We start from the raw sequence: 17101 nt of genomic DNA, 5'->3' as shown, positions 1-17101 counted from the left end.
TTCCTTCAGGGGCTATTCATCTCTTATCATCACCAAACAGTTTTAAGAGGGGATGGGGATGCATGGATATATATGTATATACACATACAAGCACTAAATATACAGTGTAGGTAATCATGGAAGTTCATAAATGCCAGTTGACGTGGCATCATCATCGCTGCTGAAAGGGAACGTTGCAGTGCAGGTGACTTGTACCTGAATCAGTAAAGAGCATGTTCATGACCAGTTTTGAGACTATGTTCAGAATGTCCACTTGTCCTGCACAAAGAGTCTTTGTTGCTGGTCTGATAATGCATTACAATGAGTCTATGTATGTCCATCAGAGTGGAGCCTCACCCATACAAACAAGCTGGAAAGAGGATAATGGAGCCCGCCTGACCAGCAGCATGCTGCAGTCGCATGTATTAAGTCACCTGACCATCATGGCAGTTCTTTACTGCAAGGGAAAACGGTTTCAGATTAAAAATAAAAAGATGTCTTGTTTTAATGTCTGTTGTCCCTCTACCGATCAGGAAATCAAGACAGCAGCTGAAGTGTGTGCTAAAAAGACTACACACACATTTTTCATAGGAGTCCGTGGGAGAATAGAAGAGAGTGCTGACCTAGGCACAGCTTTAATAATATTACCGGCCAGCCTACAAATGGCCCCGGCTGTGCACACTGTAATTGGTCCAGGCTCTCGTCCAGATAGCTTAGGGACAATCTTTACATGGAGGCACGCCAAAGCCAAGATGGTGCAGAGCTGCTTACAACGGGGGAAAACAACTACGTAGCTCCTTAAATGCTTTCTATTCTCAAGGGACACATTTGGTTTCAGATGACCTACAACATTATAATTTCAACTTTTAAGAATGATGTTAAACATGCACTGTATATATTAGGATAAAACGTGGCTACGTTTAAGCAAACTGTTCATTTAGATTTACCACGCACGTATCTCCACAATCTTGATGAATACTTCAGTGAGCAATATATTCATTATAGGTCTTATTTGCCTCAGTTTGAGTAGGTGAAGACATAGTGACACAGTATAAGGCAGTTGAGATCAATAAATCCCTACAGAGTAGAGCACAGTACACTCTGTATACTAACATTCCCTTGGCAGGAAACTGAATCGATTTGTTAAAAGGTTAAAAAGCTTTTCTTTTATTGGCCTTGGGGTTGTTTGTTGTGCTGGAGTTTTAATTAAAAAATATTTTCTCGTCTGCAACTGCATAAAACATAATACTCAAGTTGTATTATTTCACATTTCAGTTTTTTTTTTTTTAAACAATTTTTCAGTGTAATTATCCTCATGTTTAGTATTCTGTGGGCGTGATCTGCTCACCGCAGTGCCACCTAGTGACGATTCCGCACAATTACTACCCCACCACAGAGCACGTGTTCTCCATCATTGGGAACGAAGCACGCGGCAGATTTGCTGTAAACAGTGAAATAAACGAGATGAACGCCAACAATACACAACGATATATCCATATGTTTTATTGTTGTCTGAGGATGAGCAAAGTACTGATGACGCAATCACCACACAGGAAGTCACATCACTTTAACCACAGTAAAAGTGGGAGAACTTACACAGTGCAAAAAGGCTTCGCTAACAAGCACACAACGCGGCGTGTTTTCACGCTGTAAATGTACACGGTTTATACAATATATTCACAGGTGAAGTGGGACTCTAAGGCTCCGAATGAGTCATGCTTGTCACATAAAGTGCTGCGGTAGCCTACATCACTAGATGGGAGTCAGTAACGCATAGGGGGGGGGAGCTGTGTCAGGGTTTCTTTTATAGGCTACACCATTCGTAGAAAATACACATTTACAGCATGGCAGTGGTGTCGGTCACATATTATATATGCGTTTATTTGTACCTTTCAGAGTGTGAATGTTCTTCCGTCCACATTCGTTTCTATTTTATTCTTTTATTTTTTATTTTTTTTGCAGTCGTAAAGGTAGAGGGATGTGATGTCATATCGGAAATTCTCATAGACTTGCTAAAGCAAGAGTCAGCGGAATAAGAAGTGAGGTTGCCTTCAACTCTATAGGCACTCGTTTATCTGCATGCGTCTTAACATGCCTCTGAGAGCTGAATATGTAGCTTTTTTTTAAACATTTTTTTTCCCGCTCAAAACACCACTATGATGTCAGGATCAGACGTCTCACGGATGTAGAAAAAGGTAGTAAAAGCCCTATGTGAGCTCAAAATGGTTCATGAGGTTACGTTGTTTCTGTAGCATGCGAAAGCTTGATGTAGCCTATAGGATACTGCCCTGCCGCAGGGCTGCACAGTACTCCCACTCTCACGCTTTGATGCTGAGGCACGTAGCTGAATCCACCTTGTCGATAAAAATGCACCGGATGCAGGAGCACAAACGGAGCGGAGCGAGCAGCTGCTCCGCGGGGATCCGAGAGACCGCACACGGCCGTCGGTACAGCCAGATTCCTGTCACCGTCCCGGGCTACAGCGGAGAATCGCTACATCTACTTCTGGAGATGGATTCAATTTAGTTTTTTTTCAGCACAAGATAACCAAATGAAGCAACCAAAGTGCAAGCACTGACTCTTTTTTTTTTTTTACTTTCAGCAAACTAATGCAAAAATACTCACAAAACCCCCCTCCACTCCGTGTTAATAAGTAACTTACGTCTGCAGTTTAGCAATCAGCATGAATCAGCCTTTCTGTAAATGTAGCAGATTTTGCCCTGGACGGAGCATTCACCCCTGACTCCCTGAGCACAAACCAATCAAATGTTAATGAGCACAATTACCAAATATACAGATTCCCCCCCTCAGCTGTCATCACAACAATGTACATTGATAAATAGCACTACAGTTAAGAGGAAAACTATGTGTTTTGGGATTTTTGGCATGACCTGTCCTTAGAACGTCACTCCCGTCTGCATGTGATGACACTTAAACGCACAAACACAACTCACCAGTTTTAGATGTTTGCACACGTTCCAGTACACGTCATTGTCGTTTGTCACTTTTCAATGTTTTCTTTTGAAAATGACAGAAATGGCACTTGATGTAGAAGGGGATGACTAATAGTCCAGTCCATATGCATGATACAAGTCACACACAGACCAAGGTCTTCAAATAACCAAGAGTGACATACTAACTGCAGACATGAGTCCTACTGCCAAATCTGACTGGTCATGATTCGTTTGGTTTGGACTTTTATTTGTCATCTTGTCGCAGTGTGCGGTCTGAGTAATTCTACCCTGCAGTGGTCTCTTTAGCAGCAGTACATGCTCATGAACAGGGACCGAGCTCTGGTCCCTTGAAGCAGAAGCAGATTATTTCTCCTCCTCTCGGCTTTGAGGAGCGTTTGCACTTTCAGTCCGGCCGAGCTTTTTGCTCAGTGATCAGTCTTTCTAACGATGAGCTACTCGCGGCGAGACTTCCCCGACTGTTTTTTCCTTGAACTCGTCAGAGTTGAAGCAGGACATCTAGATGAGGTTTACGTGACGTGAGGTGGCCTTTGGGCCTGTTTGAAGACTCAGAACAAGGATTAAAAAGCCGGACCACTTTCCTTTTGGCGTGGTGGAGTCACTGTAGCTGGCATCCTCGACAGTCATCCTCGGGCTCCGTGTTGTCGGAGGAGTAAGAGCTCTCCTCGCTCACTGCCAAACGCAACACAGGGATATTAGACACATAAGTGATCAGACATAAACACTTGAATGAAAACAGACGTGTGTGACTTACACCACTCGGTCTGTATGGGGAGGAAGGCCTTGTCCCCGTTCTCTCTGATCATCTCCTCCATCTTGTCCAGTAGGACGGACACGCTCCGGTCCTTGCCAGGTATCTTACTGTCCAGGACGTGGTAATAGTTCCCACAGTATTCCAGTAGTCTTTGCAGCTCCCTGCCACCTCTGAGGATGTGCTCCTCGATGGGCGTGCGGCCCAGCCAATCACCACAGCTGAACAGCACCATGGTGTGGAGGCACGCGCCGTCCCCAAACAGAGTCTCTATGTGAGCCAGGAGTGTCCGCCTCTTCCTGGCGGTGAGGGACGAGACCACGGGGAGGACCAGCAGCAGGGTGTGGGGTCCGGGTCGCAGGAGGGCGGCTCCACGCTGGGACTCCTGGCGGATGCGCTTCGGGGTCCGCCTCACCGAGAACCAATCCCAGCCCGGGGTGTCGACGATGGTGATCCGCCGGCCGGAGACGAGCGCCTGCCTCCTGAGGCACAGCTCCGTCTCCTGGCCCGACTCGAAGTAGCGACGGCCCAGGATGGTGTTCCCCACCGAGCTCTTCCCAACACCCTTCCAGCCCAACAAGAGCAGCCTCAACTCTGGAGATGGATAGAAATATGGCTTTATGAATAGAATGAGAAGGCATTAGTGCAGCTCCCTCTCATCACTCGTTTTGGTCGAGTTGACTAAGAGCTCTTAAGTCGAAAAGTCGTTTTAAAAAAGCTGAATGATTGATTTCAAAGAGAGTGCTGCTTTTGTGTGATTCTTTGTGGTGAAACTCAGTTTTCTAGTTCTAAGCATTTCATTGATGGTGGAGAGAGAGAGAGAGAGAGAGAGAGAGAGAGAGAGAGAGAGAGAGAGAGAGAGAGAGAGAGAGAGAGAGAGAGAGAAGCGTGGCTCTCTCTACTCCCTATTAGGAATAAAAACCAAGGAAAAGAAAAAAATATATTGATTATCAAGGATGAGTAAGCTGTTTCTGGACTTTTGTTTCTCTGAAGCAGCATTACGACACACTGAGCTCTCTCTTGTGCCGCATGACTCACTTATTCACATTCTCACACACACACACACACACACACACACACACACACACACACACACACACACACACACACACACACACACACACACACACACACACACACACACACACACAGCCCCGTCCTACCTCTAGGAGGTCCTCCTATCATCTGCTCCCTCTGCCGGGCGTGCTCCTCCATCCTCATCCTCTCCTCCTCCAGAGCTCTCCTGGCTTGCTCCTCCTCCAGTAAAATCAACTCATTCACCTCGAAGTACCAGCCTGCGTGAAGCCAACAATAAACCCAACGAACCCAACTGGTGCTTGCATGAATAATACAATTGAGATGACTTGATATGAATGTGGCTTCACGTGAAAAACCAACCTTGGTTGTCGGTGATCATCTCCTCCACCTTCTCCATCAGCTCGGGGACCTGCGTGTTGTCCTCGGTTTCTTTCCGAGTGTTATCGAAGGCGTGGTACCTGCAGGCGGAATACAAGTCAAAGCACAGGCACAGTTTGGGTTTACTTGGTTTGTAAAAGCAGGATTATATTGTCAGGGTAATCATTCTAGTTCAATACTAAGTACCCATTTAATCAATGTAAACACCGTTTAATGGTTTAAGATCAGTCTGTGAGAAGAGTAGTCTTACCCACAATGCAACTCGTTTGCATCAGAGATTTCGGTGTTATGCTCAGAGTGGCTAGATTTGATTCACATTCATACTTCTTCTACGTCTTTAGTGCCAACCAATGCTGACTTAAGTGACATCATATGATGCAATTTCTCAGATTTTGAGCGGCTCTTTCTGGAGGTTTTATCCAGCTTTCTTCTCCAAATGTGCAGGAGAACTCCTCAAGACAGAGGCTTCGGTGTATAAAATCAGTGTGGTTTCCCTTTGTGCTGTCTCTTTAATATATAATTCATCTAACGAATCTATAATTATTGGCCTAACAACAAAGACTTGACACAGACATGCTGCTTTGTTTACAGGTTGATGGAAGGATGAAGACAGAAACGTGGTACCTGCTTCCACATCTCTCCACCAGCCACTGCAGGGCATCTCCAGTGTTTGCTATGTGCTCCTCAATGAAGACCCCCTTGGGCAACTTGTCCACCCCAGTAAAGACCACCATGGAGTACCGCCACGTCCCTCCACCCAGGGCCCCCAGCTGCTCCTCCGCGGCCCTCCTCTCCGTGTCGGCGAAAGGTTGGGTGACCGACACCACCAGCAGGATGGCGTGGGGTCCAGGAGGGCAGAGAATGGCCCCCATGCACGGCCCTTCACTGTCCAGGCTCGCCGGGGCCCGCGACGGGTTGTCCGACTCTGCGGCGGCGTTGTCATTGTCGTCGGTTTCGGCGTTGTCCTCCGGGTCGCTGGGGATGGCCCACGGCGGCGTGTCTACCACGGTGACCCGTCGGCCGTAGATCTCCGTCTGGCCGACGTTGCTGTGAGTAGTCTCCGTCCCAATGTCGAAGACCTCATCACCCAGGATGCTGTTGGCGGTGGAGGTCTTACCAGACTGTGGCCCCCCCAGGATCAGCAGTCTGCGCTCAGGGGGGTGTCGGCCCCTCGGGTCCCCTGTTGAAACACAGAGAGATTAGACTGGAGGTTCCTCACAAGGATGTTTGTTGATTTCATTTTCCAATGATCCTTTATTCCGTTTGAATCAGCTGTTCTGGTCCACAAAGTGCTTTTATGAGATGAGGAAGCTTATTTCCACTTCAACATATAGCCAAACCCTCATTTCCTCCGTGTTATCTTCTTGTCTGCACTCGTTGTTACCCAATACTTCTCCTCCTTAACTGCCTCCTCTTTCACTCTTGTCCTTACCCTCTTACCCTCTTACCCCCCTAAACTCCCGCCCAGCATGCCTCCTCTTTGTTTTCCTCTTCCCTTTGCCTTTGCAAAAATTGGGTCAGAGAGGAGGAACCTTGGACTCTGTCCAGACAGAATGGCACGTGAACAGAATTTGATTTAGTAAAAGTTACGTGCGGAGGATAATGGTTTAAATAGAGGGCATCACAGAAGAATCTGAATATTCAGAGGATGGCGAGAGGATCGACGCCTGCTCTGTGCGGGTGACAGGAGGGGAGAACATAGAGGGGAGGAGAGGGACGTTTATTGATTTACCCCTGTTACCCACCGCTGCTGACACTTTCCGTGTGAGCTGCTAAACACAGGAAGTTGACTCAAGCAACAGTTTCCGAGTATTGTGGATGTTTTGGTCCAAGCGTGAAAATGGCTCCGAGGGGTTTTACCCCGGATGCTGTGACTGAATGAATGGTGATGATGGAGGAACCTGCGGCAAGATGTGCAGCAAAGGATGAAAACCCCACTTACCAGTGTCAGAGGCAGAGGACACAGCAGCCATCTTGTGCGTAGAACCTCTGGCTTCCTCCTCCTCAGCCCCCCTCCTCCTTCTCCTTCTCGCCTCCACGGTGGAGTCCTCTTTTTGCCTCTTTAGAAAGCGGCGGATCCTGAGTGGCGAGCGAAGGGCTGGCAGCTCAAATGCTTCTTTGCTCTCTCTTTCACTCTAACCCTCATTCTACTGCAGTGGAACTCACTCTACCCTCTGCTCCCCGTGTTTCCCCCTGCCTGCCTTTCTCTCCTCATACCTCCTCTGCCATTCAACCTCCTCTTTTCTTCCTCTATCTATTACACTCCACACCCCCCCTCGCCCCCACTATGGCTATTTCTTCTTTTCCTCTGTATCTTCTCTCCCCTACTCCTCGTCTCCCAGCGCTCCTCCTTTGTCTTATTTATCTTTCCAAGCAGAGGGGAAAGACTGTGCTATGCAGGAGACTGGAAGCCAAATCCACCCCTGCTGCAGCAGCTCCAGGAAGATGTCTCGTCATTTCATTTTTTTTTTTCAAGGCAAAACAGAAGAAGCTGTTCCTCCCACTTGCTCGTTTCACACAGCAGCAGCAGCAGCAGCAGCAGCAGTGTATGCAGACTGCAGTCAGGAGGACAGATAGAAAGATGGATAGACAGAGAGAGAGAGAGAGAGAGAGAGAGAGAGAGAGAGAGAGAGAGGAAGGGAGCACTCTGTTCTCTGTTTACAGCTGGATGTATTCCCCAGCTGCTGCATTATGCACAAACACAACTATTTATATGATGCCTGCAGACATAAAAACATTGTGAGGCAGGGACGGGCTGTATGCTGCATGAATAGGCTACATGTTGACATATGTAGCCACGAATTACATAATGCACAGAAGCTCCCATAATAACAGATGACTGATCTCAGGGCATTGAATTCAAAGCACTGTCACCTCAGCGTGAGTCATTTCTGACGGGTGTCGAGCTGAAAATCACCGTCAATGTCTGAGCTCATCGCTGGATCCATAACAGGTTCATTATGCACGCTGCAAGGCGAGGTACATTCATGGACCCAAATAAAACCACGTAAAACAGATGATTAAAAATAAAAAAAACATTTTCACTTGTGTTCACTTCAAAGGAAACAGTTCATATATTGACACGTTTTATAACGTTTCCTGACGTACATTCACGTGTCGCCGCCGCCGTTGCGAACCAACAATTAAGGAGCAATTAGGCGATGACAACAGTCGCCACTTTTGCCGTATATCGTTACAAAGTGTCGTACTCAGACCTCACGCCGCACGCCGACTCGCAGCGTCGTAAAAAAACAAACTCCACGTGACGACGCTGCGAGCCGGGGGTCGGCGCGGCTACTCGGGAAGCTAGGCTGTGTAGGAGAAGCCGCAGGGCGGACGTGCGTGTGACTTTAGCGGACCCCACTTCGTCTCACAAGCATGGAGGCGGCGGACGAGTTCATGAAGTACCGTTCCCCGCTGGTGTCGAGGTACGCCAGCAAGGAAATGGCCTACAACTTCAGCGACAGGAAGAAGTTCACAACCTGGAGGAAGCTGTGGATCTACCTGGCTAAGGCTGAGAAGGTTTGACACAGTCCGTGCCCTGGCTTGTGTTTGTGTGGACACCTTTTCATGCTGCATGGATGAACTAAAGTGTGTGACCTTTAGAGAGCCCTATCAAGTTCCCTGCTCTAAATATAGTTTTAAAGAGAAGCCCTTTTAGTTGCTGTTGTTGGGTTATATCTGCTGTTTGCAGAGTTACCGTGCCATATGCACATTTTAAAGTTTTTAGGCGACATGGAAAATACGATGAATTCAATTTGAACACCTTTTATTTACACCATGTTAACTCACGTGTAAATGAATGTATTGTTTACCAATAAATTAATGCCCCCCCTTTTTTTATTCATACATATAAACTCATGAATATGACATTTAGCAATTAAAGTACAAAGACGAGTTATATCCAGCTGCAAACAGATATTTGTGTTACCAAGGATACCAACTAGTCCTTGTTTCCGTGGACTGTTTTTAAAAATGAAGGCTATTAAAAGCACAAAGGTTTGTCCAACATTGACATAGTTACTACTCAATTCTGTGTTATTTAATTTGATAGAGAGACAGGACATGTCATAACTGCAACAAACCCCATCCCCTTCTGGTTGATTAATATAGACACAAGGCGTGTTTAGCCATGCAGAATTTTAAAGTTGTCAAACATTTGTTGACGTTATTCTGTATGGGGGATGTTAACTGCTGGAGGACGCTCTCTCACATGCACCGCCTCACATGACCACACACTAATCACAACTGATTAGTGAGTCCATCTTTTCTTCTTTATCTGGATTTTGAGATGCTCTTTATGGGGTTAGGCTTTCCACTGTACAGCATGCAGAGAATGTGACAGGAATAGGAGGCCGGGTTAGTCTTTCCACAGTGTGACCTTTGACCTGGCAGGGCTTGAACTGGGTTGTAACGGAGGAAGAGGGTTTGGGCCGACTTTCTCAATCAACCCATTCTGTGGTCCCATCACATGAGTGTGTCTAGCCCAGTATTAAAAAAAAAACCTCAGTTTAATTTAATCAGGATCTCACGAGGAGAGCACATGGAAAACCAGAGGGTTAACAGAGGTTATCATCAGACTGGCTGAGTCCATGTCAAAAAATAAATAAATAATTTAATTAATTAACATGGCTTATTAAACCAGTTACCTAAAAGGACTGAGTGTACGCTACTAGCAGCAAAGTCTTCCCTTTTTTTCATGGTGTCTTTCCCTCCTCTCACTGTCTCAGGCTTTGGGTCTGCACATCACGGACGCCCAGATCCAGGAGATGGAGAGCCATGAATTGGACATCGACTTTGCCATGGCGGCCGAGGAGGAGCGTAAGCTAAGGCACGACGTCATGGCTCACGTCCACACCTTCGCACACTGCTGCCCCACCGCCTCTCCCATCATCCACCTCGGCGCCACCTCCTGCTACGTGGGAGACAATACTGTAATTACGATGGACGCTTTCTACTTTAATTTTGATTACATGACCAATAATCTCTAATTTTCTCTCCTATCTAGTGCCGCACTAGGATTACATGTGTGGTGCTTCTCTGAAAAAGTTCTTCTGTTCTGTTAAGACGTTTTGCTTTTTCTCCACAGGATCTGATTATGCTGCGTGATGGATTTGACATTCTCTTGCCTAAGGTGAGTCTCAGCTGTTTGCCAGAAAACAAGCACACCCATCCAGTGAAATGGGTCTATCTTTGTTTTGTTTGTCTTTGCAAGCCTCAGCTGTTCAGTAACAAGCTAACAGTGTAGAAATAATCACTGCAGGAGTGATTTATTTTTGTTACACCACACATAGGATGCATTCGCTAAGGTATAATGTACATCATATAACATGAGTGCATTATGCAACGACTCGGTACTAAAGGCGCTTGTTCTTTTCTCCACAGCTGGCCAGAGTCGTTGACAGACTGGCAAACTTTGCGGAGAAATACGCCGACCTCCCCACGCTTGGCTTCACGCACTACCAGTGAGTCTGGACACAGCTGCTCCTCTCTGCGGGTCCTCTCACCAGATGCACCCAGTTCGCCGTGTTCCCGTAGCTGGATCTCTCATGCAGCGCTAACATATGTTGCCGCTCTGCCTTACAGGCCTGCCCAGTTGACCACGGTGGGAAAGCGAGCATGTCTGTGGCTGCAGGACTTGGCCATGGACATGCGGAACCTGCAGCGAGCCCGCGATGACCTGCGTTTCCGCGGGGTCAAGGGGACCACTGGCACCCAGGCCAGCTTCCTGCAGCTCTTCCAGGGGGACCATGACAAGGTATAAGTCCTCAGTAAAGTGGTATAAAATTCAGAAGCATTTTTTTATGATGGATTTATAAATGTAACATTTTTAATTTCCGCAGGTGGAAGAGCTTGACAGAATGGTGACAGAGATGGCTGGCTTCAAAAAGTACGTTCTGTATTTAATTAAAAGAGATTCACAGTGAATTTAGTTTCTTAATATAACGGAAACAATGTGATCATTAATAACACGAGGCAAGTGGACATAGACATGATATAGGGTTGCTGTCACAACCGCAGGTGTTATTTAAAAGGTTATGGAGACTTACTTTTTCATGATGATGTTGTTGCCATGGACACAGGGCCTACATGGTAACTGGACAGACGTACAGCCGTAAGGTGGACGTAGACTGTGTGTCCAGCCTGGCCAGCTTGGGAGCTACTGTTCACAAGGTAAGCTGCAGAAGCTGGGGACACGTGGAGAAACGCTGCCATCTAGTGTCGTTTGATGGGAATCTGCATGCGCTCTGATAAACCTGCTCTTTTTAATTTGAAATGGCCCTTTGGCTTGTTGAAGCTCATCTTTGACTCGTCTGTCTGCTGCAGATCTGCACAGACATTCGCCTCCTCGCCAACCTGAAGGAGATCGAGGAGCCCTTTGAGAAAGAGCAGATCGGTACGTTTGTTACACTGATCACGATCTGACACGCCATCCTGTATTGCTGCTACTGTGTCAGCATGACGTTGTCCTCCTCCAGGTTCCAGTGCCATGCCCTACAAGAGGAACCCCATGCGCTCAGAGCGTTGCTGCAGCTTGGCCCGACACCTGGTGGCACTGATGGCCGACCCGCTGCAGACGGCGTCGGTCCAGTGGCTGGAGAGGACGCTGGACGACAGCGCCAACAGGTCAGCACCACCACATACATTCTGATTGGCTTATGTGACCACGAACAGTGTTACTCAGTTAGAAGTTAGAAGTTGTTACTTGCTCTGATTTGGGACTGGATCATGCAGAGGCTTCTCTTCTTGAGAGGTTCTTGCTTCCTTTACATATTTCCCCGTTTCACCCCCTCGCTCGTGTTCAGGAGGATCTCCCTGCCTGAGTCGTTCCTGACAGCTGACATCATCCTCAGCACTCTGCAGAACATCACCGAGGGTCTGGTGGTCTACCCCAAAGTCATCCAGAGACACATCCGCCTGGAGCTGCCCTTCATGGCCACAGAGAACATCATTATGGCCATGGTGAAGGCTGGGGGAGACAGACAGGTATTGGATTTGGCTTCTGATTGGCCAAGTTTGCAGCGTAACAACAACTTGCTGTTTAGTCAACCTCACATCTTTCTTCCCCTCCAGGACTGCCACGAGAAGATCCGTGTTCTGTCCCAGGAGGCAGCAGCCGTGGTCAAACAGGAGGGTGGTGATAACGACCTGCTGGCTAGAGTTCAGGGAGACCCCTACTTCACCCCCATTCTGGGGCAGCTGGACACCATACTGGACCCCAAGACCTTTATTGGCCGTGCTCCCCAGCAGGTACAACAGGAGCAGACCCTGGTCTTTATTCTGGCTGCTGCTCTGACTGCTCCTCTGCCAATACTAAAGTGTCTGTACTGATGGGGTGTAATGTATCCTCTCATCCAGGTGACCAGGTTCCTGTCTGAGGAAGTACGCCCCCTGCTGGAGCCTTACATGGCCAAGATGGATGTCAAGATTGAGCTTGAGCTCTGATACACACACAGTACGGTGACTCGGCACACAAGGCAAGAGAAGGAGACTTCATCACAGTGCTGAACGCTCAACCTCAATAAAGAACAATAAATTAGTTAATTCATCTCCATCAGTGTTTTCTTTTCTGCCTGCTGCATTTTATGATTAACACAATATATTGTGATATTCTCAAAATCATATTTTAACAACATATAAATCAACAAACTGATTAAAGATAACATGTTTTATTATATTAATATCAATATTAATGTTTCTATTACCTTGAAACGAAGGTCGTATTTGCTGCAAGAGTTTTTACAACCTGCTTCGCCCTTAAATTATAATTAAATACTAAAGTTAATTATTAATCAGCCACTTTATTACTCAGCATTTATGATTATCATCCCTCGACAACAAAGCCTGAATGTGAGACTGCATTTAACTCCATTTAAACTCTTAACTACTATTTAAACAATTCAAGATGAGACTTTCAACCTTGAGGTTTTGTTTCAGTTACTAGAAATGAAAAGGTGAGCCAAGAGGAAATCTCGCTGCAATTAGGAGGAACTTGTGCAAAAAAAAAAACCCCACTGGCTCAAAGTCCAGCACAGCATTTACATAGAAACGGTTACCGTATTTGACAGTGTAGTGCAGCACTTGATAATTCACAGTGCAGAGAATGAAGTGAGCTTCTTTTTGTTTGTTTTTTAGAATCTCAGCTCTTTCAAACGTGATGATATTTTTTCTTAGTCCTCAACGTTCACCCTTCCTCCTGCAGGAACCACACACACAACCGTTAGGATCACATTGAAGTCGACTATCTGTTAGTGCCATTACGGTAAAGATGGAATACTTTGCATGTGTATGTCTTTTACTTCACCTATGACCACTTAGTTTGGTGTGGTAGAGGAGGAGGAGGTGCTGTGTTTCACTCAAGCAGCACTAACATGTGGCTGTGGGCTTTGCTCCCCGTCTGCCTGGCTGGTTTTGGCACACTGGGCATTTGGACCGTGTGAGTATTTGGCTTCCTCTTTTATTGACACATTCTTGCTGTTTTTAATGCACTTTGGAAGTGATATTTGCAGACAGTGCAGCATTTAAAACTTAACCGTATAAGTCATTACGGGTCAGTACATTTACAAGGTTGTTTAAAAAAAATAAATCCTGATATAAAACTGTGTACAACAAGTGTTGGCAAAAGAAGAAACAAAGCTTTGCCCATTAAGTCTTCATGTTCTGATATTGAATTTTGGAGGTGTTGTATTTAATAGTGTACAGGGACGGTTTTATATGTGTATTAGTGTACTTTAGTGTACTGTGTATATATGTGTTATATCCTTTTGTGCTGATTATGCATGTGTTTTATTGATATTATAGTTTTAGCATGCTGATCATTTATACAATTTTATGCTGATTATTTTGTTGCTCATGTACAAGCCTATTGTGGGACAAGAGTAGAAAATTAGCAATAGCTATATACTCTCTGTACAGCACATCAGTAGCATTCTTTGTATGGGAACTATGTTAACTGTATCGTTCCTATTTAAATAAAATTATATTCTATTCTATTTTTAAAATGGTGCTTAGCATACTAAATGAAATGTGTAAAACGGGTTGGGATGGTAATGAATATTTTAGGTTATCAATAAAATACCAAACTACCAGTACAGAGTAAAAGAGGAGGGACCTAGTGGCAATCATTTTACTTAGATCTTTTTATATTTTTGTCTCCCAGTTAAGACGGGAGAGGTACATGTCTTAAATTATGTTCCAAATCCTTCCATTTTGCATCACATTCTGGATCAGACCAGTAAACGCAGCTGTTCCTTGTATCTTCAGGGCAAAACCATTCCACCTTTATCTTTAGGCGAGTGGCTTATCCACCTTAAACACAAAAACAAATAAATGGGCGGTGGTTTTCTTCCCGTTAGGTTTGCAGTGGCTGTGTCAAATGGGTCAGTCAACCTCACAGAGGCGTTCCCTTACATCAGGTTGGTACGACCGAGAGATGATGAAGAGTAGTTAACGTAGTTAAAGTGCAGTAACAGCAAAATGTTGAGCCAGGCCATTATGCCAACATGTTAATGTTGAGAGATAATGATTCTGTTCTCTCCTCATCTCTTAGTCAGTGTGGCACTTACAACCCTCAGAGCTGCCTCTTCTCCCAGATCTGCAGCATCTGCTCTGTGTTGGGTAAGGACGGATATATTGGTGGGAAAAGTTCTGTCCATCATGTACTCTCTCACTGTAGTAGTGAGGTCTTAGACTATATTTAAACGCTCTGTAGATGTTCCTTCACCATCTTCTTGTTCTCTCTCTGTCTGTCTCTCAGCCTTGTGGATTGTGGTGATCCGTTTCCAGCAGGTTAGGCACTACGGTTACCACGGAAAGGCAAACATAGCCAGCATCGTCTTGGGATTCATCTCCTCCATAGGAATCTCCATCATTGGCAACTTCCAGGTAAGGCCTTACAAAAAGAAATACTTTCACTTTCTCTAACCCGCAGTTATTACTGTGCACACTAAAATCTCTCCCTCCTCTGTCTCCACCACTCAGCAATCAGTGTTAAAAGGTATCCACCTTTTGGGAGCCTTCCTGGCTTTCTTCCTGGGCCTGGCCTACTTCTGGGTCCAGCTGTTTCTGACCTACAGAGCTCAGCCTTCTCAGGACCGATGCTGGGTCGGGCCTGCCAGGGCGACCTGCTGCATCCTCTGTACCATGCTGGTCATCCTAAGTATCCTTCCTGCTTGTATGCATTAAGAAATTATAATTACAATTATAGCGCACAGCTGTTGTTTGTGTGGACTACCTGCAGCACTGACTTCATCCACACCAACTACTCATTTCAACTGATTTCAACTGGATCTTTTTTATTTCATCATGAATTATCCCACACTTAAACAATGTATACATTACGTCTAGCTATTTCAACCTTTAGCCACTCACCAAATACTAACAATTTAAATGCTTTATTCATAACTTTTAACATATTGACAATTTCAACTCTAAATCTAAATCCCACAAGTATTAAGACTTTTCACACACTTTGAACAAGTGGTTCTCACAGCTGACACGTGTGTGTGTTTGTGTGTATTTAAAATCATTATTCGAAATCAAAATAGCTATTTCAACATTTTTTTTTAAAAAATTTGTTACTATTAGCTACTTCACAATCTTTCCACGTACCGCCTGCTGGCAACAGCAGAAGTAAACCTGCGGGGTACAAGTAGGCATGTTGTTGCCACAAAAAAGTCATAGCATCTCTTCAAATGAGATGTATAATAAGATGTATAATAGCTGTATTTATTTCTATTACAAAGTATATTTTGATTGACACATTAAGCTCATGATGAATAGCACTGATTGGCTGTCTGCTTTGAAAGGTCCCTCCCATTGTTTGCGACCACGAACCAGAACAGGAAGCTACAGAGGCACAGGAGGAAGGGGCTGAGGATACAAACACAGACGTCATCTCATGGGTCGCACAAAAGTCATTTTCTCAATGAACCTGAAAGGCAAAATCACATCCTTAACATCATGTTTGGTTAATTGATTTACCATGACCCATTTAATAAGTGCAATTATCCTTGACTGCTTTCCCCTCCTTCAGTGGCCGTTCTCCACAATACAGGCTCTATGTCCGGGGCTGCTGTGTGTGAATGGGCCTTCATCATGTTGATGTTCTGCCTGTTTGGCCTTTTTGCAGCTGAGTTCAGACACATCGACTGTCACATCCTCACCGTACAGAAACAAGCTCTGGGGAAGGACAGCAGCCCTGTGGAAATCAATGGTTATGTTGCAAATGCACTAAGCTGAACACACACATGATTATGTACAAGTGCATGTGGTTCAAAAACAGTTGCAACAAGCAAAAAATAAAAAAATAAAAAAATAAAAAAATAAAATATCTACACATTTGAGAAGCAAGAACAAGTCATGGTTGAAAAATAACTCGGAATAGTTGCTGATTGTTTTCGATGACTTGATTTATTCTTCAAGCTGCAAATAGTGTGGAAGCTGCACGTAATTGGATTGAATGAATAAAACTTTTAGGCTTATACTGCAATAAATGTATACTAACACATGGTGGCACCATTCAACTATCATTTGCTGTACAGTGTTTCAACATCTATTCAATAATAACCCTTTTAATGGAACTAGATAAGAACAGTTTATCCACAAATCAATCACTCCTGAATACATTCTTATCCTTGATATTTTTTACCAATCAACCCCCCATCCCTCTCTCAACACGGCATTTTCTACTCGCCAACGTCACCTCCATCTTTAGAATGTGACATTCCTGATTATAAGGGCATGGACAGTGAATACCAGGAAAAGTCTGCTCTTTTTCTCCCTCGCTCTCCACCTGTCAGCTGGCTGTAACACAATAGAGACGGCGAATAGAAACGGAGGATGGAGGTAGGCAGGAAAGGTTTTGTTAGCAGCAGTGAGAACGTTTCCTCATGACATAAGGAATAATAAGAACTTTTACCCTCTACTTGGTACATTTTAGCTTCCATTATCAAGAACTTTGCAAAGTAAATAATCAAAATGC

At 45.2% G+C, this 17101-nt stretch overlaps 3 protein-coding genes across 3 annotated transcripts; 2 read left to right on the top strand and 1 right to left on the bottom strand.

Annotated features, from left to right (window-relative positions):
* Positions 1 to 1467: 1467 nt before the first annotated feature.
* On the bottom strand, positions 1468 to 7662 carry LOC311031703 (GTPase IMAP family member 8). The gene is made up of 6 exons (XM_084038136.1): positions 7061 to 7662; positions 5743 to 6298; positions 5101 to 5198; positions 4866 to 4997; positions 3706 to 4296; positions 1468 to 3623 (listed from the first exon to the last, which is right to left on the bottom strand). Exons 1-6 carry the CDS (start codon positions 7089 to 7091, stop codon positions 3550 to 3552), a joined length of 1482 nt encoding a protein of 493 aa, XP_083894262.1. The 5' UTR covers positions 7092 to 7662; the 3' UTR covers positions 1468 to 3549.
* A 726-nt stretch (positions 7663 to 8388) lies between these two features.
* On the top strand, positions 8389 to 12663 carry adsl (adenylosuccinate lyase). Its single transcript, XM_084038137.1, has 12 exons — positions 8389 to 8640; positions 9849 to 10052; positions 10208 to 10252; positions 10504 to 10583; positions 10705 to 10876; positions 10962 to 11008; positions 11202 to 11292; positions 11446 to 11515; positions 11598 to 11745; positions 11925 to 12105; positions 12193 to 12369; positions 12478 to 12663. Exons 1-12 carry the CDS (start codon positions 8497 to 8499, stop codon positions 12562 to 12564), a joined length of 1446 nt encoding a protein of 481 aa, XP_083894263.1. The 5' UTR covers positions 8389 to 8496; the 3' UTR covers positions 12565 to 12663.
* Positions 12664 to 13449: 786 nt separating this feature from the next.
* Positions 13450 to 16606, top strand: tmem150b (transmembrane protein 150B). The gene is made up of 6 exons (XM_084038144.1): positions 13450 to 13555; positions 14475 to 14534; positions 14669 to 14736; positions 14876 to 15003; positions 15100 to 15277; positions 16154 to 16606. Exons 1-6 carry the CDS (start codon positions 13491 to 13493, stop codon positions 16357 to 16359), a joined length of 705 nt encoding a protein of 234 aa, XP_083894270.1. The 5' UTR covers positions 13450 to 13490; the 3' UTR covers positions 16360 to 16606.
* Positions 16607 to 17101: the final 495 nt, after the last annotated feature.

This window comes from Eutrigla gurnardus (assembly GCF_963514095.1).
Source record: "Eutrigla gurnardus genome assembly, chromosome: 20".
Taxonomy (NCBI): Eukaryota; Metazoa; Chordata; class Actinopteri; order Perciformes; family Triglidae; genus Eutrigla; species Eutrigla gurnardus.
The sequence above is the reverse complement of the archived record's forward strand: the minus strand, read 5'-3'. Positions and strand labels throughout refer to the sequence as shown.

Bases quoted from the DNA above. Each gene is read 5' to 3' on its own strand.
- LOC311031703 (XM_084038136.1), bottom strand. From the start codon at position 7,091: ATGGCTGCTGTGTCCTCTGCCTCTGACACTG. The intron at 5,199-5,742 runs GTACCACGTTTC...TTCCGCCTGCAG, and splicing joins GTGGAGAGATGTGGAAGCAG to GTACCACGCCTTCGATAACA. The intron at 4,998-5,100 runs GTTGGTTTTTCA...GGCTTCACGCAG, and splicing joins GATGATCACCGACAACCAAG to GCTGGTACTTCGAGGTGAAT.
- adsl (XM_084038137.1), top strand. From the start codon at position 8,497: ATGGAGGCGGCGGACGAGTTCATGAAGTACCGTTCCCCGCTGGTGTCG. The intron at 10,253-10,503 runs GTGAGTCTCAGC...TTTTCTCCACAG, and splicing joins TTGACATTCTCTTGCCTAAG to CTGGCCAGAGTCGTTGACAG. The intron at 10,877-10,961 runs GTATAAGTCCTC...TAATTTCCGCAG, and splicing joins TCCAGGGGGACCATGACAAG to GTGGAAGAGCTTGACAGAAT.
- tmem150b (XM_084038144.1), top strand. From the start codon at position 13,491: ATGTGGCTGTGGGCTTTGCTCCCCGTCTGCCTGGCTGGTTTTGGCACA. The intron at 14,737-14,875 runs GTAAGGACGGAT...TCTGTCTCTCAG, and splicing joins CAGCATCTGCTCTGTGTTGG to CCTTGTGGATTGTGGTGATC. The intron at 15,004-15,099 runs GTAAGGCCTTAC...TCCACCACTCAG, and splicing joins CCATCATTGGCAACTTCCAG to CAATCAGTGTTAAAAGGTAT.